Source organism: Trichomycterus rosablanca, chromosome 14, assembly GCF_030014385.1.
Source record: "Trichomycterus rosablanca isolate fTriRos1 chromosome 14, fTriRos1.hap1, whole genome shotgun sequence".
In the NCBI taxonomy this organism is placed as follows: domain Eukaryota; kingdom Metazoa; phylum Chordata; class Actinopteri; order Siluriformes; family Trichomycteridae; genus Trichomycterus; species Trichomycterus rosablanca.
Window position 1 is genome coordinate 4,841,013 of NC_086001.1, and position 22,203 is coordinate 4,863,215.

Here is a 22,203-nt window from a genome sequence, read left to right on the forward strand (position 1 = left end):
CATGATCATTGGTTGTGCTAATCTTCATCCTTTCTTTCATCCCTCCTCCCCTCTGTCAGCGTGATGTGTCCCCGCCGAGAGGGAGCACCGCTTTTGGGTCATCCTGTGAACGTTTGAGGCAGGAGTCGCCTGACTTTCTGTCCGGGGCGAACGTTCCGTCACGGTCCTTGTCCGTGCTAAGCCAGTTTTCATCATCGACCGCCGTCCTGGAGGAGCTACAGATCTGCAGCGTGGACTCCCCAGAAGCCACGCCCACCCCCTCACCCACACTCAGCCACGCCTCTGTTGCCCCTGATGACGTCCCCACCCCCACTGCTTCAACAACCGCTGCTGGCACTTATGTAACTATCACGTGGTCACGCCCCCTTCACGCCGATCTCACAATTGTTTGTTGCGTCACAAACTGTTTGATGTTTAATAGACGTAGCATCTGTGCTGTATGTCCTCGTACGTGTGTTTAATTTGTGCTGTCTTTATGTCTGTATAGTTCTGAACTTTGGGTTTGTTTAAAATGATCTATTTGTACTTGTGTCTGAAAAATCTTCCAGCCTTGGACCTTTCAAGCCCTGATAAGCTAATCCAGCTCAGTCTGATCCTGTGTCTAATCCCAATACTAATCATCCTTCTAACATCACCTCTCCAACTTTCAGCCGTTCTCGGGGTTCTATTTTTGTGTAGGCACAAACGTGGTCTGGTAATATACCATCAATTACTGTTATGAAACTCACCGACACAACAGCAGTAACTTCCACTGACAACACAAACAAATGGACTAATTAGTATTAGTTCTATTAGTTCTGTAAAATCATAAACCAAAAATATGTGTACAATAAAATTAATCTTTATTTATCCAATAAAAATGTTGTGCTTGCCCCAGTAAATTACTAAAAGAGTCTAGAAATAGCTACAGTGAGGACACACTTCGATCTAACCGATCATTTGCATTATTGATCGGTATGGGCCAGCAGCAATGGCCTATGGATACAATGGATACATATGTAGGGAGATTCCCTCATGGGCGAGCGTGGCCAAAAGATCGCTGCAACATTTCGGTTTGGACCAGAGGGACCGGCTGTAAAATAGAATGAAGTTTGTTGGTTGGATTGATGGATGGGTGGGTGTTTGTTTGGATGGATGGATGGATGGACGGACGGACGGACGGACGGACGGACAGACAGACAGACAGATAGAAAGATAGATAGATAGATAGATAGATAGATAGATAGATAGATAGATAGATAGATAGATAGATAGATTTACTGTCATTTTTCAATACAAGTACAATGCAACGAAATGCAGGTAGCACCTACTACAAATGCAAATAGTAGCATTGTGGGGAAAAAAAGTTATATATCTATGGTTAATGTGACAATTATAACCAAAACCATTTACCTGTATGGTATTAGGTCTATATACATTGTAATATATACATAATAATAATAATAATAATAATAATAACAAAAGCCTAACTGTATCATTACAAATAAATAAATAAATGGTAAATGATAAAAAATATATTGCTTTCAATTCAACTAAACTTCAACAAACCCTACAAAATAGTTATGGGATGAATTGGAACGTCTGTCACAAGCCAGGACTTATTTTGGACATAAATGGCCTCTTAAAGACCAATATTGCCAAAATGACGATCATCCTTTACAAACTAAAAGAGAGAAAAAAAGCACTGGTTCTAACTTACGTCCATCAGCCAGTTATTTCTACCATTCTTTACCTACCGAGATTTAAATATGAAAATAGAGCCCCAAATCTTCAATACATTCTTTTCTGAGCTTCAATCATTAATAAACTTCTAACAATTCATCTGATCTCCTGTTTACTGTAACATTTTCTTATAATGTATTTTAATTATGGATTCAGTGTCTGGTCTCTTTCTCTGTGCTAACAATACAGTCCCAGAGCACAAAACAGTCTATGAACCACGATACCCACAATTCCCTGTCTTATAGATCTCTTGTGTTGATAGGGTCAGATGGCGGTGAATGGAAGTGCCCACGCTCAGAGGTCATTTTCTCCTCCTGCACCGCGTCCTCCTCCACCCGTCTTCAGTCCAGCACTAGAGCAGATCCAGCAGATGAGACACTCAGGTGGGTAACCAGCACCCCCCCCCCACACACACACACAAATCACCCAATCCGCTTGGATTATTGTTCATTTACATTTAGAGTTGGAGTAAGAAGTTTACACACACTTGTAAACAGCCTTGTTGTTGGAGACCAGTGGTTTCTTTTTCTGTGACTGATTGATTAGAACATAATTCTTTAATTTGTCCAACAGGTTAATTTCGGATCTTCTAAAATCTGTTGGGTCAAAAGTGTACATACAGCAATGCATTTGTTTATTCATTTACATCAACTGCTTTATCCTGGTCAGGGTTGAGGTGGGCCCACCACTTCATCACAGGGCTTCAGCCAGCGTCCCCTCAGACATAGCCAATCACGTCTACATAGACGTCTAGGCGCTTTTTTTGACATTTACTGCCGTTTTGTTGTAGCACTGTTGCCTCACATTGTGTCACATACACTATATAACCAAAAGTATTTGGACACCTGACCATGAGCTTGTTGTACATCCAAGGTAAATGTGATCTTTACTGATATAACAACAGCCACTCTTCTAAGAAGGGTTTTTACAATACTTATGTCTTAAGTATGTCTGTGGGAATTTGTGCGAGCGTTTGCATAACTGGGCAATGATATTGGTCAAGAAAATCTTGGTTAATGTTCCAGTTCATTCCAGAGCTGTTCAGTGGGTCCGAGGTCAGGGCTCTGTGCAGAGTTTCTTTAAACCGAGCTTTTCTTCATGTCTTTATAGAGCTGGGTTTGTGCTGGAATAATCATAATAATATGTAAAATAAATAACTATACATAGGGTCTTAATGGGTATACAATTGTGAAGGTGAATAAAAAAAATGAGGGAAAAAGTCCCTCCCTAAACTGTTGCAGCAAAGTTGGAGGCATATAATTTCCTTCACATAACCGAGTTATTACAGGGGTGTCCTAATACTTTTGTCCATATAGTGTACTATGAGTGCTAATTGAAGTTCTTTCATTGTGGCTCCACACTGTTATCACTGTGTATCGCTGTAATCACTCTGAGAGACTCGTCTCATTTTCTCGTTCTCAGAAGGCTCAGAGATGCTGCAGACACAGACCGTAGCAGTAGGACAGACGGTTCTTCGCAGTACCACGCCGATCGCTCGCTTTTCAGAGGAGGAGAAGAAAGTCTCTGTGATCAGAGCGCCACATTACGAGGGCATTGGGCCTGTAGATGAGTCGGGCATCCCTCTCGCCATCCGCACAGTGAGTAAAACTGCAATACGGTTATCAGCATCAGCACTGGTGTGTTTCTTGTGAAATATGTAGCAAGTATCAAGTTGTGTGATTAGTTACAGCTTTAAAACATCAATGTCTAATGTACATTATATGGTCAAAAGTATGTGGACACCCTAATAATTACTGAGTTGTGTATTCATACTGATTCCACACTGATTTCAAATGCTGCATGAAAGCAAGATTATGCAGATTATGCAACTACTGTACTGACAGGTGTGTTTAAGGTTTGTGTGTGTGTGTGTGCTCCACAGACTGTAGACAGACCTAAGGACTGGTACAAGACTATGTTTAAGCAGATTCATACGGTGCATAAACCAGGTGAGCTTGTTTTCTTAAAAATTTTGAATAAAAATAATGTGTTGAGTTACAGTCGTGTAACAAAGTATTTGCCCCTCTGAGTGTTTAACTCTTACTTACTTATTCAGTTACCACATTAAACTGGTAAACCAGTTTAGTTAATTGAAGCCAGGCTTAAATTTAGACGCTTATCTTAGTCATGGTCGTGGGGGGTGCTGGAGTCTATTACAGCTCTCAGTGTGTGCAAGGCACAAAGAAACACCCTGGACAGGGTGCCAGTCCATCATAGGGCAGACACACAAACACACTCACACACACATTTAAAGGCAATTTAGTATCTCCAGTTCACCTGACTGCTTGTTGTTGGACTATGGGAGGAAACCGGAGCTCCCGGAGGAAACTTACGCAGACACGGAGAGAACATGCAAACTCCACACAGAAAGGACCCAAACTGCTCCATGTGGGAATTGAACCCAGGACCTTCTTGCTGTGAGGTGGCAGTGCTACCCACCAAGCCAGCAGTTTTAGTTTTGCCAGTATTAGTGGTGTCTAGTTGAATAAATGATTTGAACCCAATAGGGAAGCCATGGTGAGAACTGAAATAAGCCGTTAATACCTGAAACCAGCGGTTTAAAGAAGAGTGTAGCTAAAATTCGTCCGCAGGAACATGAAAGATTAATATCAAATTATACAGTGTTTAGTTGAGAGGGGATTACTTTTTCAGACCTCTGTAATTCTTCGTGAGTTGTAATAACTTATGTCCTCCACAGATGATGATTATGCCTATGCAGATGCTTACAGCGGCAACTACACAGTCATGAATAACGGTACGTTCTAATAAGCTGCATGTGTGCTAAATTCCAACAAGCATTACGTATAAAAGTTTACACACACTTGTATCAAACATTTATGTCATACAGTGTCTGATTTCTGAAGCTGTTCTCTTTGTGACTGAACGACTGCAAAACATTGAGTGGAAAAGTCGCATAGAACATAGATTTTAAGTCAGGAATCACAAAGCACTTGGAACCATTTCAAAGCAACTTCGCGATCCAATATCATTTGTTTAAACAATTGATTGTAAGTTAAAGTACATGGAACAGATGTATCTTTGCCAAGGTTAAAAATCACACCCAAAAGTAAATCTGTCTGTAAATCTTGACTGAAGCCTGGATGAGAATTTTTGTGGTCAGATAAAAAAAGGTTCAGTTGTATGGCCACAATGACCAGAATTTTGTGTGGAAGTGCAAACACAAAAACAAAGTACCTTCTGTAAAGCATGGTGGTGGTAGTACTGAGCACTAGGGTTGTTTTGATAGAAGGAGAGCAGGACAATGAGCCAAAACAAACATCAGAACTGGTGTTTGGGCAGTTGTAGCTTAGTGATTAAGATACTGGACTAGTAATCAAAAGTTCGCTGGATCAAGCCCCACTGCTGCTGCAGCTGTTGGGCCCCTGAGCAAGGCTCTTAACCCTCAACTGCTCAGACTGTATACTGTCACACCACTGTAAGTTGCTTTGGATAATGGTGTCTGCTAAATGGCAAAAATATAAAAGTAAATACCGTGTTAGAATGATTGAATGAAGCTAAAATGAAGTCTTTGGAATGCTGTTTTGATCCCAGTCTTATCAAAAAATATTTGGACTGTCCTAAAAATCTGTGCCTAAAAGTCTGTGCCGGAAAACAAACAAATATCTAAAGAGAATTGTACCAGAAGCTTAAAAAGAGCCAACAGACATATCATCAAATAAGTACGTGTATTTTTGACCCAGCAGATAAAAACACAAAACACTCAGTAACGAACTTACACACAAAACAAGAACAGCTACAGAAGTCATTAAAATGACTGGACTGTAATAAAAATACCAGTCCCTCACAAGTGTATGTAAACTTTTGAGCTCAGCTGTATATATGGATGCTTTAACCAATCACATCCATTCCTGCATGTTATATAGGTTCGTAACAACTGTACGTCTGGTCTTCACCTTTCAGAAAACTACGACCCCGTCCATGCTCACCCGCCGCCACAGACACACACTTATCGACCGCTGTCCCGAAATGCCAGCGAACCAGGAAGAGCCCCAACCCCTCAGGAGGCGAGCCCCGTCCCTCCTCCACCGCCACCCATGCCCTCGCTCCTGCAGCTACGCTCTCGAGACCTGGACCGGGACAAAGAGCAGCCACATGATCCGTAAGACCTCGTCTCTGATTCAATTACTGTCTTCATCTCCATCAATCAGCTTTAACCTGTTGAATATTTACAGGTTAGCTGTTTGAATGTTACAGACAATGTGAAGCACAAATTATAACCTAAAATGTAAATAATAAAATACAATATACATAAGACAAACCTGGTATAGTTTTAGAGTGAAACGGCGTATGGCGTAGTAAGACTTTAGTTTTATGGACCAGGATTTGTTTGGCTTGGTTAGCTAGTGAGCTAAGATTAATCAGCTAACATACCTCAAAACAAAGCAAGTACAAACAAAACAGACTGAAGCCTTTATCCTGTTTTAGCCACTCAGCTATTGCTAACAGGCTAGCTGTTATTGCTGCCAGACGAGCTTCTACAAAGTATTAAATAAATGATTTTATTGTTTTATTTGTAAAACTCACATTCTCACATTTGTTTTCATTCAGAATCAAATCCACAACACAATAAAGGGTGCAAAAACTCATCAGTTCTGAATACTTTCTGAATCTGAAGAATATTAGTAAGAATAAAATGCTAAAAGCTAAACAGGAAATAGCCTTTTTTGTTTGCTTTTAAATTCAGGATCTCAGGATTTTGGGTTAAATAAGAGTTTACTTATTCTTTGAAGTACTTCATGTAGCCCTTAAGGTCGATGCAAACGGGCTAGCTAATGTTAGCATGAAAGCTAAAATGAAAGTAAGTTAGTACTTAAAACTGCAAGTCATGCTAATGTGCGGAATAAGGAAACAATCTGTTAACAAAGAATTGACAATAAAATCAGTAATAGATGCCCAGGCCTCGTCTGTGATTCTGTCCGGTTGATTCTGCTGCTGTTTATGAATCAGTATCGGTATCGAAAGGGAAAAAATATGTGAGTATGGGTGCAAAATACTAGTAATCGTCTCCTCTCTGTATTCTGTATAAGGAACGAGTGGAGCCCTGAGGATCGTAAAGTGGACACCCGACGGTATCGAGCCGAGCCGCGCAGTATCTTTGAGTATGAGCCGGGTAAATCTTCCGTCCTGGAGCACGAAAGACCGGTGAGCTGAGTCAAAGAATTGCATTTACGCTTTTCCCTTTATGTTGATTAATAATCTTTTAGTTTGTTGCTGTTAGTCATGATATTTAAATGATACTATATAGGACATTTGCTGTATACGCTGTATTATTATTATTATTATTATTATTAGTAGTAGTAGTAGTAGTAGTAGGCACAAGACCGATTGTCTTTAAGCTAATTGACTGAACTTGGTTTTACCAAGTGTTTGCTGGAAGAGCCCTGAATTCCTCCTAGGTGTGAGTGTGTGTGTGTGTGTGTGTGTGTGAGTGAGTAAATGTGTGAGTGTATGATGTCTCATCCACTCAGTTGTTTAAGCCACACCCATTGTTATCAGGTGTATAAATTCGATTCTGACCTCAGTCTCATTAAACACTTTAGGGAAAAATTGGAATGTCAGTTGGGAGCCAGGCCTTCTCATCTTCTCAACATCAAATTCTCAACAATTTCATAACTGTTCTTTTGACTAACTGGGCACAAAATCCCACAGACACACTCCAGAATCTCATAAAGACTTTTTATTTGTTTAGAAGGCTATATGGAAGGGCAACAAGCTCATATAGATGTAATGGACAAATGTCCATATACTTTTGGCTATACTGTGTTATGTATTAGTAAATATGGTGCCTGGTGTCACAGCTGGCTACGTAGGTGTCATATAGTAACAATGTGGTCCTAAGAAGCAGCGTTTGAACTTCAGACCTTCAGTCAGTGACTATGTGTATATGGGTTTTCATGCGGGACATCCCAAACACATGCGGAAGGTGGATTAACTGCTCTAAGCTGAGCCATGGTTTCAGTAAGTAAGTAAGTAAGTAAGTGTATGAATGGATGAGAGTGGTTGACTTGTCTGACGTATGGTGCCTGACTTGCGTCCAGTGGTTTCATGAGGTACCAGGCCCACTGCGGCCCTGATCAAGTGAAAGTTCTTGCTGAATAGTTCTTGTCCCCTGTTTTTTTATTATCATATTCCATTCTCTACCCATCATGCCTTGCTAAATGATTCACCCTTCATCTCTCTCTGTCTTTTTGTCCTTCTCTCATCCCCCTGCGCTGCAGAGTTTGGGTTTAGGGGATGATGAGATAGATTTAGAAAACGAGCCTTGGTTTAAGTTCTTTTCTGAGTTGGAATTTGGTCGGCCGGTAAGTGAGGGAGGGAAGAGCTCATGTGTGACTGATGCACTGCGATGTGTCTTTTCAGCTCCCGAATTATTGGCACCCTCTGTAAAGACGTGTGAAAAATATGAGGAAAATCTAATCTTTATCCAATAAAAATGTAAACTTGTTTAAAAAAAGACGCTCTCCCAACTTTCCTTATTCACCAGCATGATGAAGCTGCTTTCCCTTCAGTAACAGATGGTATTATGGACTCCAGTAAGTACCAGGTGATTTAAAGAGATGGGAGGAAGCTAAAGCAGGGTGGCGCTTAAAGCGTTCAGCAGAACAACAATCCAAAACTAGTGCAAAGTCGGTAGGTAGGTAGGTAGGCAGGCAGGCAGGCAGGCAGGCAGGCAGGCAGATGCCAGGAGTGGAAGACAAATTGACTACGTTAAATTGGGAGAAAATGCAGAAATAAAATAGAAAAAAGAAAAATTGAGGTTTCCTAAAGCACTAAATGCAACAACTTTCTTTTTCCCTGGGATGAATTTGCTATGTAAATAAAGGTTAGATTTCTTTCATATTGTCGATATTATAATGAACAGGAGCATTTTTCATAACATTATTTTTCCCATATTTACCAAGGGTGCCAATAATTTAGAAGCTGACTGTAGGTGTGGGGTAGGTGTGTGAATGTGCATGGCATGTGCCAATATAATGTTTATATCCCCACAATGGCCTCACACTTATCTCAGTTTATTATAGTATAATTTTATTTATTGGATTGAAAATCTTAACACTTGCTTTTGTTTTATATAATTCCAGTGTATATATCCTCTTTCATTTACACTCATCATGTCTTTTAACATTGTGCTTTTAATTAAACGTCTTAATGAAAAAGCTACAGAGCCACATCAGACTCCTTAAAATCCTTGTCAGCACAATTGGTTTAATAATCCTAAACGTGAAAAATCGTCCCCAGATTGGTGCACCACAAATTGTATGTATTCTAAGACCAGTAATAAATAGGGAAAACAGCTGCAGGACAACCTGAAAACAGCAGAAACAACAGTTACACATCATATGCATCATATGAAACTGCTTCTTGATAAACACTTCTGGTGCCTTACACACCACTGAAACACAAGCACAAAGTGAGCAAATATATCCGGACATATTAGAGGAGAATCTGATCTTAATCAAGACACTAAACCTGGATGTTTCAACATGACACCAGGCTAACATAAAGCTCAACAATCTCAGAGCTGAGTGTTAAAGAAGGTGAAGGTTCTTGCACGGCTCCCTGTATTGTATCTCCTGACCTGAATCCAGTTCAAGATGTATGAAGGATTTTGAAAGATTGAGGAATTGAAGACGAATGGGTCAAAGTGGAACCACAATGCTGCTAAACGTTCTTGTACAGATGGTTTGTTGTGGAGTCTGAATATTTTCCCTCTATCACTAAGTTAAAAGACGTGGTGTGTGTATATTTAGAGTGGATGTATGTACCAGAGATATTTCAAATCATAAAACAAAGGGCGGTTAAATATTCCTTTCTTTCTTGCTTTAATTCTTTGGTTGGAGTGAAAGTTCTTGTTTATTTGTGACTAATCAAGTAAACAAGCAGGACTTTTTTTTAAGGATGTGGATAATCTATGTACTTATCCAAACCTGAAGCTTCACAGCTGCTCTAACATGCTCACATACACACACCAAGTTTGACTAGCGCTTCTATTTAAAATGTGAGATGACACCAGCCTGACACTTTAACATCAGCATCCCCTGATTTTACATGCAGAGTGTTGGTGTGTCTGTGTCGAGTTTTTGTGCTCTAATGTCACTTTTTCCAACTTTTTCTTTTTCCCCCCATGATGCACCTGCTTCTCCACCTCATCTCCACTCCTTCTTTTCTTCACCGCTACACCTGGGAGTCTAGCCTCCTAAAAAGAGGCTGGATTACACACCTGAGTGCTCCACCCACCCCCGTGCACAGGTAATGCCACCTGCTTTTTCCCTTCATCCATCCGTCTGTCTGTCTGTCCATCCTTCCGTCGCTTCATCCATCCGCCTGTCTCTGTTCACCCTTCCGTCTATTCATCCGTCCATCTGTCCTTCCATTTAATATCACATCAACCATCCATCCATCCATCCTTTAACCAACCTTCTCTTTAGCATGCATTACATCTATTAATTTATCCATCCATCCATCCGTCTGTCTGTTCGTCTATTCCTCAGTCTGTTCTTCCATCTGATCCATCCTTTAACCAACCTGCTCTTTGACATCTGTTACATCTATTAATTTAGCCATCCATCCAGCCAGCCATCCATCTGTCTGTCCGTCCATTCATTCCTCCATCCATCTATTTGATATCAAATCAACCATCCATCCAACCTTCCATTCATCTGTCCATCTGTCCATTCCTCAGTCTGTTCATTCATCTGATTATCCATCCATTTAATATCACATCATCCATCCATCAATCTAATATCAAATCATCCATCCATCCATCCAATATCAAATCATCTATCCATCCATCCATCCATCCATCCATCAATCCATTCATCCTCTCACCAACCTTCTCTTAAACTTTTGTTACATCTTTAAATTTATCAACCCATCCATTGATCCATCCGCCAATCATTAAATCAATCTGTCAAATCAACCATCGAACCTTCTCCTGTCTTTACCTTTCTTTTGTTTCATCCATCCAGTTTCATCTGTCTATTCATTTATTCATCCAGTCGCTTATCCATTCATTAATTCATCTATCCCTCCATCCATCCATTCGTCTATCCATCCATATCTCCATCTATCCATCATTCCTCTATTCACTCTTCTTTCCAGTATGTTATAGTTTTATTTCTCTTCTCTTGCTTTATCACTATACTGTACATAACACGATGAGTTTAACTTAAATTTATTTTATAAAGGACTGTTATAAATTATAAAAACACCTTAATCAGTCACTTTTGATAACCAGCAACAAGCCTCTGGCACAACTCTGACTGGATCTTTAACCTGGATTCTACAGCACGTTCCATCACAGTTTTAGTTTCTCAGTAGTGTTGAAGTGTCTGGTTGAAATTGAGTACAGCGGTGTTCAGGTTATTCTGTAAGTAAAGTAATTCAGATGATGCACACACACACACACACACACACACACACAAACACACACACACACACACACACACACACACATTGAAACAAACAGCCCAAACAAGCAGTAGCAGTAAAATTACCAGCAAAGCTATTTACTTTATCTGTGAAACAGCTGCAAGGCTGTTTTTTGTCAATGTGATTGGCAACGAACTTCCGTTAAGCTTTATTGTGCTAATGTTTGAGTTGGGTTCTAAGCCCATGGCCATGTAAAGCCTGCTTGGCTTTGGACTGTGACACCTGAGTTCAAACAACTTTTCATTGTGTTTTTTTGGATCTGACTGTGCAGACAGATTTCACTTCAGCATGGGACAGGTCCTCTTTCTGAGCAAAGAGACCAGTGTTCCATGTACTTTGTAGTTCCAGACAGCTGTTTGTACAGATGATCTTGGGACCTGAAGTTGCTTAGAAAAGGCGTCCCAGTGAAACTGTTGACTTTTACCTATAATCAGTTATAATAAGATCTTTCCAGAGCTCCCTAGACATTCCCATCATAATAGAAAACGGTTTTGGACAAAGAAACGATGTGTTCCAATCATTCAGGTGCAGAACATTACAGTGCATTAGATAAAATGATAACACCCTGGTGCCAACCTGTCTTAGTTTTAGACAAATGGTGCAATAAAAGCAGTTTTGTTGTTGTCATTTTATGAGGAACCTTGACTTCCTCGAAGGACTGATGGTGCAATCTTTTCATTAACAGAACAGCATCTTTCCTCTAGCAGTAGCACTGCAGTCGTATTGACCTGCTGTAATTTTCTCCCTCATCGTTCGTCTCGGTGCATTGTGGGTAGAACAGGAGAAGTCTGGATGAATCACATTGCTGGAGAGAATCAAGGAGGAGGGGCAAATTCTGAAGGATGTAGTAATAGACCACCACGTTAGTTCCATTTGCCACGTGGACCCTCAGTGAACACAAATATTATAATGATTTTTGTTGGGGTTACTGTGGTTCCTTAAAAATAAAGTCCTTTCATTCTTTGAATCAGGTCAGAGGTCATCCTCTAAGCTGGGTAGGGGGGTGTGGAACCATTGAAGCTTCCAGCCGTCTATATGTGAGCAGAGGGGGAAGGCTTTGAGCGTAGCACTGGGATGAAAAGCAGCGTCAGCCTTCTTTGTTCCAGCATCTCACTCCTCTGTTCTTTCGTGACCTTTTTTTTTTTAGACATCTCTCTACCTCGCGCCCTCCGAGAGGCCGGACAGCACCTCTAGGTGAGTCGACTTCCTCTTTCTTTAGCGGTTTCTTGATTGGACGTTGATGTAGCATGAGCTTCTTCTATGTGGTGTGTATTTATGCAGACAGCTCTGGTTGATCTCCTGCTCAATTTCTGGTTTCTCTTCAGCTCTAAAGGATTGTGTGAACGTCCTTGCTAACACTAACTCTGTTAGCAGCTGTTATTGTGGAGGTGCTTGTAATGTCAGTGTAGGCATCTAAACATATTGCAATAAGGTGTAGATAGGGAGTGTTTATTCTTATTTACAAAACACTGGTGTGACTGCAGATATTCATATCAACAGAATATCTGGTTTTGGACAGACAGACAGACAGACAGACAGACAGAACAATCACTTTTTTAATCCCATAGGAAAGTCAGTTATTATAGCAGCTCAAGATACATTGAAGCCAAAAGTATTAAGTATGTGAGTATTATTGTACAACATGTAATTAAATAAATAAAAAGAAATGTTGTATGTAATATAAAAAAATTGTAAAAATATATTACATTTTTATTGTAAAATATATATACAGTATATTGTATAAATATATTTTATTGTAGAAATATTACATTTTTTATGTAATATAAAAAAAAGTGTTGTTGCAGTAAATTATTATCAGATGAAGATATGTAATATGTAATATACTAAACTGTTGTAAGGTGTTTTGTGCAGTTAATATTAACAGGAGTGTAATGTAGGCTCCATAAACAGAGAGCAAAATCATGCTTCATGAGTCTATCCTGATAGTGGTTTAGTGTTCAATGTGATCGCTGCTGGTACAAACGATCTACTGAACTGTTCCTTGTTAGTTGGTATTAACCTGCAGTCACACCACCCCTTCGTGAATAAGACTGGATACCCCTGCTGTAAGGTTAAAGACTGAGGTGTGAAATAGTAGCCATGCTAAAAAACAGCAGGTGTTGGACTGGTCTAGATGTCAGATGCCAGACAAAACCCAGTTGTTTAGGAGCAGCGGTAGCTCAGTGGTTAAGGTGATGAACTAGTAATCATAAGGTGGATGGTTGCTTTAAAGAAATTATAGCAGGCCGACTATGCCAGGCTACCCTTATTTGAACACATTGGCTTTTATTATGTCTCCTAAAGATAAGAGAAATAGAAATCCCTGTGGAAACTTAAGTTCATAATGAGGTTTATACTCATAAGAGCTATAGCTAAAATGAAGCTCGACTATGTTTGATTAGACACTTTGACTAATTGGTTGTTGAACTGCAAAGCAAATAGTTGTAGTTGTTTTTTTCATTACTGAAGTTGCTTAAGTTGTTATAAAACATGTTTGACTCCACTAAAATTCGATTCATAACCAATTCGGCTGGCTAGTCAGCATGCAACGTTTAAATAATATAGTTTTTGTAGTTTTGTGATTCGCGATGTTGCCGTCAGTGACTACAGGAAGAGACGGAAGTCAGAGCCGACCGTCACTCAGCAGAATTCAGGAAACGAGAATGCAGGTCCGGCCCTGAGACTCGAGCCCTACAAAGCCAACACGCTGAAGAAATCTGCCATATGTTCATCACCTTCATCCCCTGCTAAAATAAAAGGTACAAACACACGCTAGTACGTGCTGGATTACAATAACGAGTCACAGTGACGGATCATACGCTGTATTTATATGCTTAGTGTCTCATAAATTAGGTACGTCTATCTTGTACTGACCCTTACTGACCATTTCATGAGAGGTCTACCTGAAAGTTTTACGGCTGCGCCATCCAAGCTCCCGGTAGCACCTTTTTTTTTCTTTTTCTCTTTTTTACTCCTGATTTTAGCATAGCCAGTTAGTCACCTGCTCCACACCCCCTCCGGCACGTTCGCAGTCTCTCGACCCCTTTTTATTTGGTGGATTTGCTTATGAGGCCGGAGTTCTTGACCCCACTGACTTATAAGATCTGTCGTTTTTCACCCAGCAGACTGATAGCCAATTTGTCACTGCCAGTTGTGCCCACTAGAGGGCGCCCACCCGACCAGTAGCAGAGCTGAGATTCGAACCAAGGAGTTAAGAATCCCAGCGTTGGTGGGCTAGCTGAATATCCCGCTGCAGATGTGGTAAAGCAGGGGGTGTCACCAAACCATGCAGACTGTGTTGGGGTCTAAAGGTTTTTTAAAACCAGTTACTGTTACAAGTGACTGGTTCTTTTTAGTACACCCACTGTGATGAGAGGTAAATGCTCTCCCATTCCATTTCTCCTGTCAATCAAATCCCTCTCTATTAAACACATATAATAAACATATAATAACATAACAATTATGGTGGGTACAGGATAGGTATACCTAATAAACTGCAAACAATCTTTATTTGTATTAGCTATTTAAATATTAATGCTAGTTGTCAGTGTTTGATGTTCATTCATTTACAAGAAATATTCACACTAACGTCTCTCTTTCTGCCTGTCCTTCTCTGTCTCTTGCTATAAGCACACTTACTCTCTTTCTTCCTTTCTTATTAACTTCTGCTCCTGTCTCCTTTCTTTTGGCATGCTGCGTTTGTTGCCATTGCAGTCGGGGGCGCTGTTGAGTCCCTCTCTCCATCAATAAGCTCCTCAGGTATGGAGCATGTGTCCTCCCAGTTCTCCTCAGACTCTCTCTCCATTTCTACGTCAACGTTGCGCAGCTCCAAGCAATCTATAAGCTTTAAAAATGGTTGGCAGGTGTCCCAAAAGGACAGTGCCGATACCTGGAGCAGCGTGGAGGACGAGGAAGGCGCGGATACCTCACCACGCCTCAAATCTCGCAGCTGCGATGACTTGCTCTCCGACGGCAACGTCGGAATGAACGGTAATCATTCGGAGAGCGGCGGGTCGCCGCTCGGCGAAGGTAACAAGCAACACAAGCAGCCGCAGACGAAAAGTCTTAATTCGTCCCCCAGGGCGTGCCGACGTCGCCGCAAGATGGCCCACGACACCCCAGGATTCCTGCAGCTTTACAAAACTATGCACCACATCGACCGAGAGCAGCTGCTTCCCTCTGAGGTCATCTGCTCCGTCCGAGCCCGCATCCTCGAACTGGAGCGCCAACAGCAGCAGCAGAGGAAAAGCCTGCTCGCGTGGTCACCCTTAGGCCACGAGGTACCACAGCGCATGGTACCCAACCGAATTTCAGAATACGAGCAACTAATCCAGAAGTCCAAGTCCATGCCAGATCTTGGCGAGGAAAACACACCATCAGGCACCACGACACCGGGGTCCTCGAAAGGTAGCCACTGTCCCAAACGACGCTTCTCAGTGGAGTCACTTCTGGAGGATGAAGACCCTATTCCAAACCCTCCAGAAAGTGCTAGAAGTCCTCCAGAAGGTCAACCACGTGCAGAAAACCGCAGCCTGGTTCCGGTGGTCAGGCAGAACCAGCACCTGCAGCAGGACTTTTCAGACAGTGAGATGGACGCTTGCGCATCAGAATTGAGCGACTTCATTCAGATCGAGAGGTCCTCAATTTGCAGCGAGAGTGACCTGGACCACTGCTCGTTAGCCTCGTCGGAGAGCTTCTGTGGCTCTGTACACCACCACCACCACCATTACCACAACGGACGGCGTCACAACAGTCATCACCACCATCTCCATCAGAGTCTCGGCCAGAGTCAAGGGTACCATCACCGCCACCTGATCAGCTCCTGCAAGGGGCGCTGCCCGGCCTCCTACACTCGTTTCACGACCATGCTGAAGCACGAGCGGGCACAACAGGAAGGCCGCACCTCCATCACGCCTCCATTGGGACAGCAGTCAGGCAGCGAAGCAGGCCTTTCCAAACTGGCCTTCCTGGTCAGCCCGGTGCCTTTCCGCAAGAAGCGAGGTTCCTCACCGACTCAGCGGCACCGCAGCCGCTCCAGCCATCACAAATCAAAGACAGCCATGTACGAGGCGTTAGATGCTGCACTACAGGACATTTATAACCACCTAAGGGCTGAGAAAGGGCTCGGAGCCGCGAGGTTACCAGATGACAGCATTTTGCGTCGGCTCTTGCAGGAACTGCTCCCGGACGTCCCCGAGAGGAGCTCCTCGCTGCGGGGTCGGTGGAGGACCCACTCCCCGTCCTCCTCCTCTCACCATTACCAGCCTTACCACAGTGCCTCCTACCAGCAGTCTCACCACGCAGATGCCTCAAATAACAACCAGCACACTAATGCTAGCTCGAATGCACACTGCTTATCAGGTCCTAGCTCACTCCAAACCTGTTTTCTGTCCTTGTATTTCTGTCAGTGTTGCACGGTCATCCATGGTCATTCCCTCAAGTTCATTGTGCTTGTTGTATTAAAATGCTGCCTCTTCTCTGCTAAATACTGTAGACTCATTTTAAACATGAGATGGTTACTAGAGTCATTTAAATGTATTACAAAAAGGAAAGATTTAGCTACTATTTAGCATCTTTAGGTCATATGTGTCTGGGTTCATGTAAGAGTAGAGATACATTTAAAAATCTAATAAAATTAACCTGCTGTGATTTAAAGAAGTATTTGATTTGAAGCACTAAATCAAGGTGAACTAAAAGATAAGTATTGATGTTATACACTGTGTGACCACCTGACCGTGAGCTGTTGGACATCCAATTCCACAACTATGATCATTAATATGAAATATTCTCCCACTATGCAGCTAATACACTTTACACAAGATTTTGAAATGTCACAAAGTTGGAGGGATGTCATTTATTTTTTATAATTAATTTTATATGTCTGTTTGAATTGGGTGATGCTGTAACAACCTAGCTTTATAATAAGGAGGCATGTCCACATACTTTTGGATATTTAGTGTAAATGATGTTTTTGATTGGTAGGTCAAATTTAAAGTTCTCTGTTAAATTATTATTATTATTATTTTAAATATTTAACTACAGTGGTACCTTGAAACTCAACGTCAGTTGGTTCTGGGAGTGGCGTTGAGTTTAAAAAACGTTGAGTTTCAAGGTATGAATATATTATATAGGTATGAGTATAATGGGGTTGTTTTTGACACTTATACACTGAAAATAACGCAAATATAAAATAAAAACACTGAAATACAAGTGAAAACAGTTAAATGCAATAAACAATACAATAAAACCAAACAATTCCAGATATACACAGAAACGTGGACGCTTTCAAAGTGGATTTGACTGATAATCCACACAAATGCAGATTCGTCTCATATTCGCACTTTGATGACGTTTTACCGCACCGCTCAAGACGAGCGCTAAACAAAGTGGCTGTTTATTGTTAATTTGAAATGAAATGAATAAATAATTTAAAAAACTGAACACGCTGAGTTTAAGCGTACAATTTTTTTGACGAAGGGCGTCAAGTTTCAAAGACTAAGTTTAGGGACGTTGAGTTACAAGGTACCATGGTATTTTTTAATGTGTGTGGAAAAGAGACAGAGTAAGCATGGTACAATTTGGCCTGTTTGCTGGCTGCATGTTAAGTATGATGTTCTATGTTTTATGTTATTTTGGACCATCATTTTTTTTTAAGTTACCAACATTCAATATTAATAATAATAAAAATATTACTACTACTATTATTATTACGACTAAACAAGTTCAGTTAAGTTGCTGCACTAAATTTAATAGGTCAACCTTATTTTTATTATTTAAAATTTAAGATACTAAGTTTAATTTTTGTAACATGAACACATTTTGTTTTTGTACGCATGTGCTAACCTCAGTTTTATTTATAAGGTTTGCTTTAACCACATCATCCCTTACATAAAGTACATTTTTGCTCTGCATTTTATTCCAGCTGTTTTATTTATTTACGTTTTCTCACTATTGCTTCACCTTTCATCTTTCACAACCCCATCATGTTTGTATTTCATGGCATCGGTGTGAGTGGGATTTATTTTAACCTCTCCTATGTGATTTACAGATCAGGGCTTGGACGCTGGTTGCCTTACACCTCAGAACAGAAGATCCACACCAGAGCGAGAGGTAAAGAAACCCGCTGATTCATCTTTGTACGTCCTAATAAACCTCATGAACAGACGTGGTCATCTTACATTAACTACTTAATTTTAAAAGCACTTATTATTTGTGTATTATTAAAGCTGCACTATAATAAACACAATAATGTTAAACTAATGTGTAAAATGTGCAGTGAAGAGAAAGTCATCTGGGATTTGTGTTTGAGAATAGTTCCAGCTGTAGACTTTTGGAAGATTGCACATAACAGTAGAGACATTATTTTTTATTATTATTCTGAATGAATCAATAATTATTGATTGATTATTGAATGCACCAGATTTTACTTGCTGAGCTTTAAGTAAAACCAATACTGAAGCACTATTGCACTGTGTCACATTTAATAATGTAAACGAGTGTCACGCAGTGGAAACAGCCCAATATAAGCTGCTTTTTATCACACAAATACACATCAGAATAGATTTGTATTTAAAATACATTGTATTAAATAAATAATAAGTGTTTGTAAGAGCTTCAAAAGCTTCTATAATGAAGTAAGATATAAAGCTGTTCTTTTCTATCTTTCTAATGAAGTGGTCATGAAGGGCAGTTGTAGCCAAGTGGTTAAGGTACCGGACTAGTAATTAAAAGGTTGCTGGTTCAAGCCCCACCACTGCCAGGTTGACACTGTTGGGCCCTTGAGCAAGATCCATAACCCTTAATTGCTTAGGCAACCCACAGCCTCTTAAACACGATGAAGATGATATACGTTTTTACGATCCCCAGTATTCACACCAGTATTAAATATTTAAGAGTGGACTAAAAAATATTCTAGAATAACAGAAATGACTTTAATCTGACAGCGTCTATGATTGTGTTTTAGGTGTTGTCTAAACAGACGACATATCTCATATTATCTTCTCTCCTTCATCAGAAACAGCATGCCCGAGCAATCTATGATTTTAAAGCTCAAACCAGCAAGTAAGTACATACTGACCAGTCCTGCTGGTTCTACTGCATTTATTTGAGGGTTCTTCAAAAAGTTTCCGCACTTTTTAAACTCTATTTATTAAGAATTTCAAAATCCAATGACATCACTTTTCTACTGTCACCTTCAAATTCATTTTTTCCAGCATCGCCACTGATGCAGCGCTGCTTTCACATCATCATCACATGAAGATCTTCTTCCCCTTAAAGCTTTTTTGAGCGTCCCAAAAGGTGGCAATCAGATGGAGCTAAATCCGGACTATAAGCGTCTCTCAGTCTCTCAGACACGACCGATTACTCCTCCACCCACCCTCACCGCTTATAACCAAAATATAAAAGTGCCGAAACTTTTTGAAGATCCCTCGTACATATAAAACCCTTTTCTGGAAAAGCCTATCATATTAATATACCTCAAGCTACAAAATGTCTATATAACATTCTTATCTATCTGTATACATGAACAGCCAGTTGTATGTGTGTGTGTTTTACAGAGAGCTGTCGTTTAAGAAAGGTGATGCAATCAACATTATCAGGCAGATCGACAGTAACTGGTATGAAGGAGAGCACAGGGGACACATTGGGATATTCCCCATCTCCTACGTAGAGGTTTGTTTAACCAATAAGTATTGACTTTATTTAATAAATCCCTGATCATTACATGATACAACATGCATGTTTTGTATTACATTATATATTTGATTGAAGGGTTTAAAAGACTGGACTAATTTGACCTGATAGATTTGTTCATATACAGTGTATCACAAAAGTGAGTACACCCCTCACATTTCTGCAGATATTTAAGTATATCTTTTCATGGGACAACACTGACAAAATGACACTTTGACACAATGAAAAGTAGTCTGTGTGCAGCTTATATAACAGTGTAAATTTATTCTTCCCTCAAAATAACTCAATATACAGCCATTAATGTCTAAACCACCGGCAACAAAAGTGAGTACACCCCTAAGAGACTACACCCCTAAATGTCCAAATTAAGCACTGCCTGTCATTTTCCCTCCAAAATGTCATGTGACTTGTTAGTGTTACTAGGTCTCAGGTGTGCATAGGGAGCAGGTGTGTTCAATTTAGTAGTACAGCTCTCACACTCTCTCACACTGGTCACTGAAAGTTCCAACATGGCACCTCATGGCAAAGAACTCTCTGAGGATCTTAAAAGACGAATTGTTGCGCTACATGAAGATGGCCAAGGCTACAAGAAGATTGCCAACACCCTGAAACTGAGCTGCAGCACAGTGGCCAAGATCATCCAGTGTTTTAAAAGAGCAGGGTCCACTCAGAACAGACCTCGCGTTGGTCGTCCAAAGAAGCTGAGTGCACGTGCTCAGCATCACATCCAACTGCTGTCTTTGAAAGATAGGCGCAGGAGTGCTGTCAGCATTGCTGCAAAGATTGAAAAGGTGGGGGGTCAGCCTGTCAGTGCTCAGACCATACGCCGCACACTACATCAAATTGGTCTGCGTGGCTTTCACCCCAGAAGGAAGCCTCTTCTGAAGTCTCTACACAAGAAAGCCTGCAAACAGTTTGCTGAAGACATGTCAACAAAGGACATGGATTACTGGAACCATGTCCTATGGTCTGATGAGACCAAGATTAATTTGTTTGGTTCAGATGGTCTCAAGCATGTGTGGCGGCAATCAGGTGAGGAGTACAAAGATAAGTGTGTCATGCCTACAGTCAAGCATGGTGGTGGGAATGCCATGGTCTGGGGCTGCATGAGTGCAGCAGGTGTTGGGGAGTTACATTTCATTGAGGGACATGAACTCCAATATGTACTGTGAAATACTGAAGCAGAGCATGATCCCCTCCCTCTGGAAACTGGGTCGCAGGGCAGTGTTCCAGCATGATAATGACCCCAAACACACCTCTAAGACGACCACTGCTTTATTGAAGAGGCTGAGGGTAAAGGTGATGGACTGGCCAAGCATGTCTCCAGACCTAAACCCAATAGAACATCTTTGGGGCATCCTCAAGCGGAAGGTGGAGGAGCGCAAAGTCTCGAATATCCGCCAGCTCCGTGATGTCGTCATGGAGGAGTGGAAAAGCATTCCAGTGGCAACCTGTGAAGCTCTGGTAAACTCCATGCCCAGGAGAGTTAAGGCAGTTCTGGGAAATAATAGTGGCCACACAAAATATTGACACTTCAGGAACTTTCACTAAGGGGTGTACTCACTTTTGTTGCCAGTGGTTTAGACATTAATGGCTGTATATTGAGTTATTTTGAGGGAAGAATAAATTTACACTGTTATATAAGCTGCACACAGACTTCTTTTCATTGTGTCAAAGTGTCATTTTGTCAGTGTTGTCCCATGAAAAGATATACTTAAATATCTGCAGAAATGTGAGGGGTGTACTCACTTTTGTGATACACTGTACCTGCCCTTTATCTACGTGTATCTGTCCATCAGAGGGTGGTGTCTCCGGAGAGGAAGCAGCCGGTGCGTCCTCCTCCCCCGGCACAACTCAGAGAGATCGGAGAGGCTGTGGCACGCTACAACTTCAATGCCGATACCAACGTAGAGCTTTCACTCAGAAAGGCAAGTCTCACATCTGCCCACATGTCTCACATCTGGTTTCTCCATACAAGAACTTTCTGTTTTTAGAGAATGATTTGATGTTTGGATGTGTGTGTGTTTGTACACAGCTTTGGTGAATAAGGGACACTGCTTTAACAGTGTGTGTGTGTGTTGTAGGGAGAGAGGGTGATCTTGTTGAGGATGGTGGATAAAAACTGGTATGAAGGGAGGATCCCTGGATCTAACAAACAGGGGATTTTCCCCGTCTCATATGTCGATGTCATCAGGGGATCCCCTTCCAAGAGTCCCGGTCACCATCAAGACACATACAAAGGGCAGAAGGTAAAGTGGGTTCCATAGTAACTTTATATATAACTTTAATGTATATTATCTTTAATCAATAAAGTATCTATCTATCCATCCATCT

The 22,203-nt window shown here is 41.0% G+C and overlaps 1 protein-coding gene across 1 annotated transcript in view; it reads left to right on the forward strand.

Annotated features, from left to right (window-relative positions):
- Window positions 1–22,203, forward strand: part of sorbs2a (sorbin and SH3 domain containing 2a) — a 51,366-nt gene that overhangs the window by 17,354 nt on the left and 11,809 nt on the right. Inside the window, exons 6-21 of the mRNA XM_063009181.1 lie at window positions 60–341; window positions 1,985–2,105; window positions 3,145–3,320; window positions 3,605–3,671; window positions 4,421–4,477; window positions 5,644–5,842; window positions 6,771–6,885; window positions 9,937–9,993; window positions 12,323–12,369; window positions 13,777–13,934; window positions 14,890–16,536; window positions 18,224–18,285; window positions 19,139–19,236; window positions 19,734–19,848; window positions 21,669–21,797; window positions 21,954–22,118. Of these exons, the coding sequence (XP_062865251.1) occupies window positions 60–341; window positions 1,985–2,105; window positions 3,145–3,320; window positions 3,605–3,671; window positions 4,421–4,477; window positions 5,644–5,842; window positions 6,771–6,885; window positions 9,937–9,993; window positions 12,323–12,369; window positions 13,777–13,934; window positions 14,890–16,536; window positions 18,224–18,285; window positions 19,139–19,236; window positions 19,734–19,848; window positions 21,669–21,797; window positions 21,954–22,118 (3,495 nt within the window). The remainder of the gene's footprint in view (window positions 1–59; window positions 342–1,984; window positions 2,106–3,144; window positions 3,321–3,604; window positions 3,672–4,420; window positions 4,478–5,643; window positions 5,843–6,770; window positions 6,886–9,936; window positions 9,994–12,322; window positions 12,370–13,776; window positions 13,935–14,889; window positions 16,537–18,223; window positions 18,286–19,138; window positions 19,237–19,733; window positions 19,849–21,668; window positions 21,798–21,953; window positions 22,119–22,203) is intronic.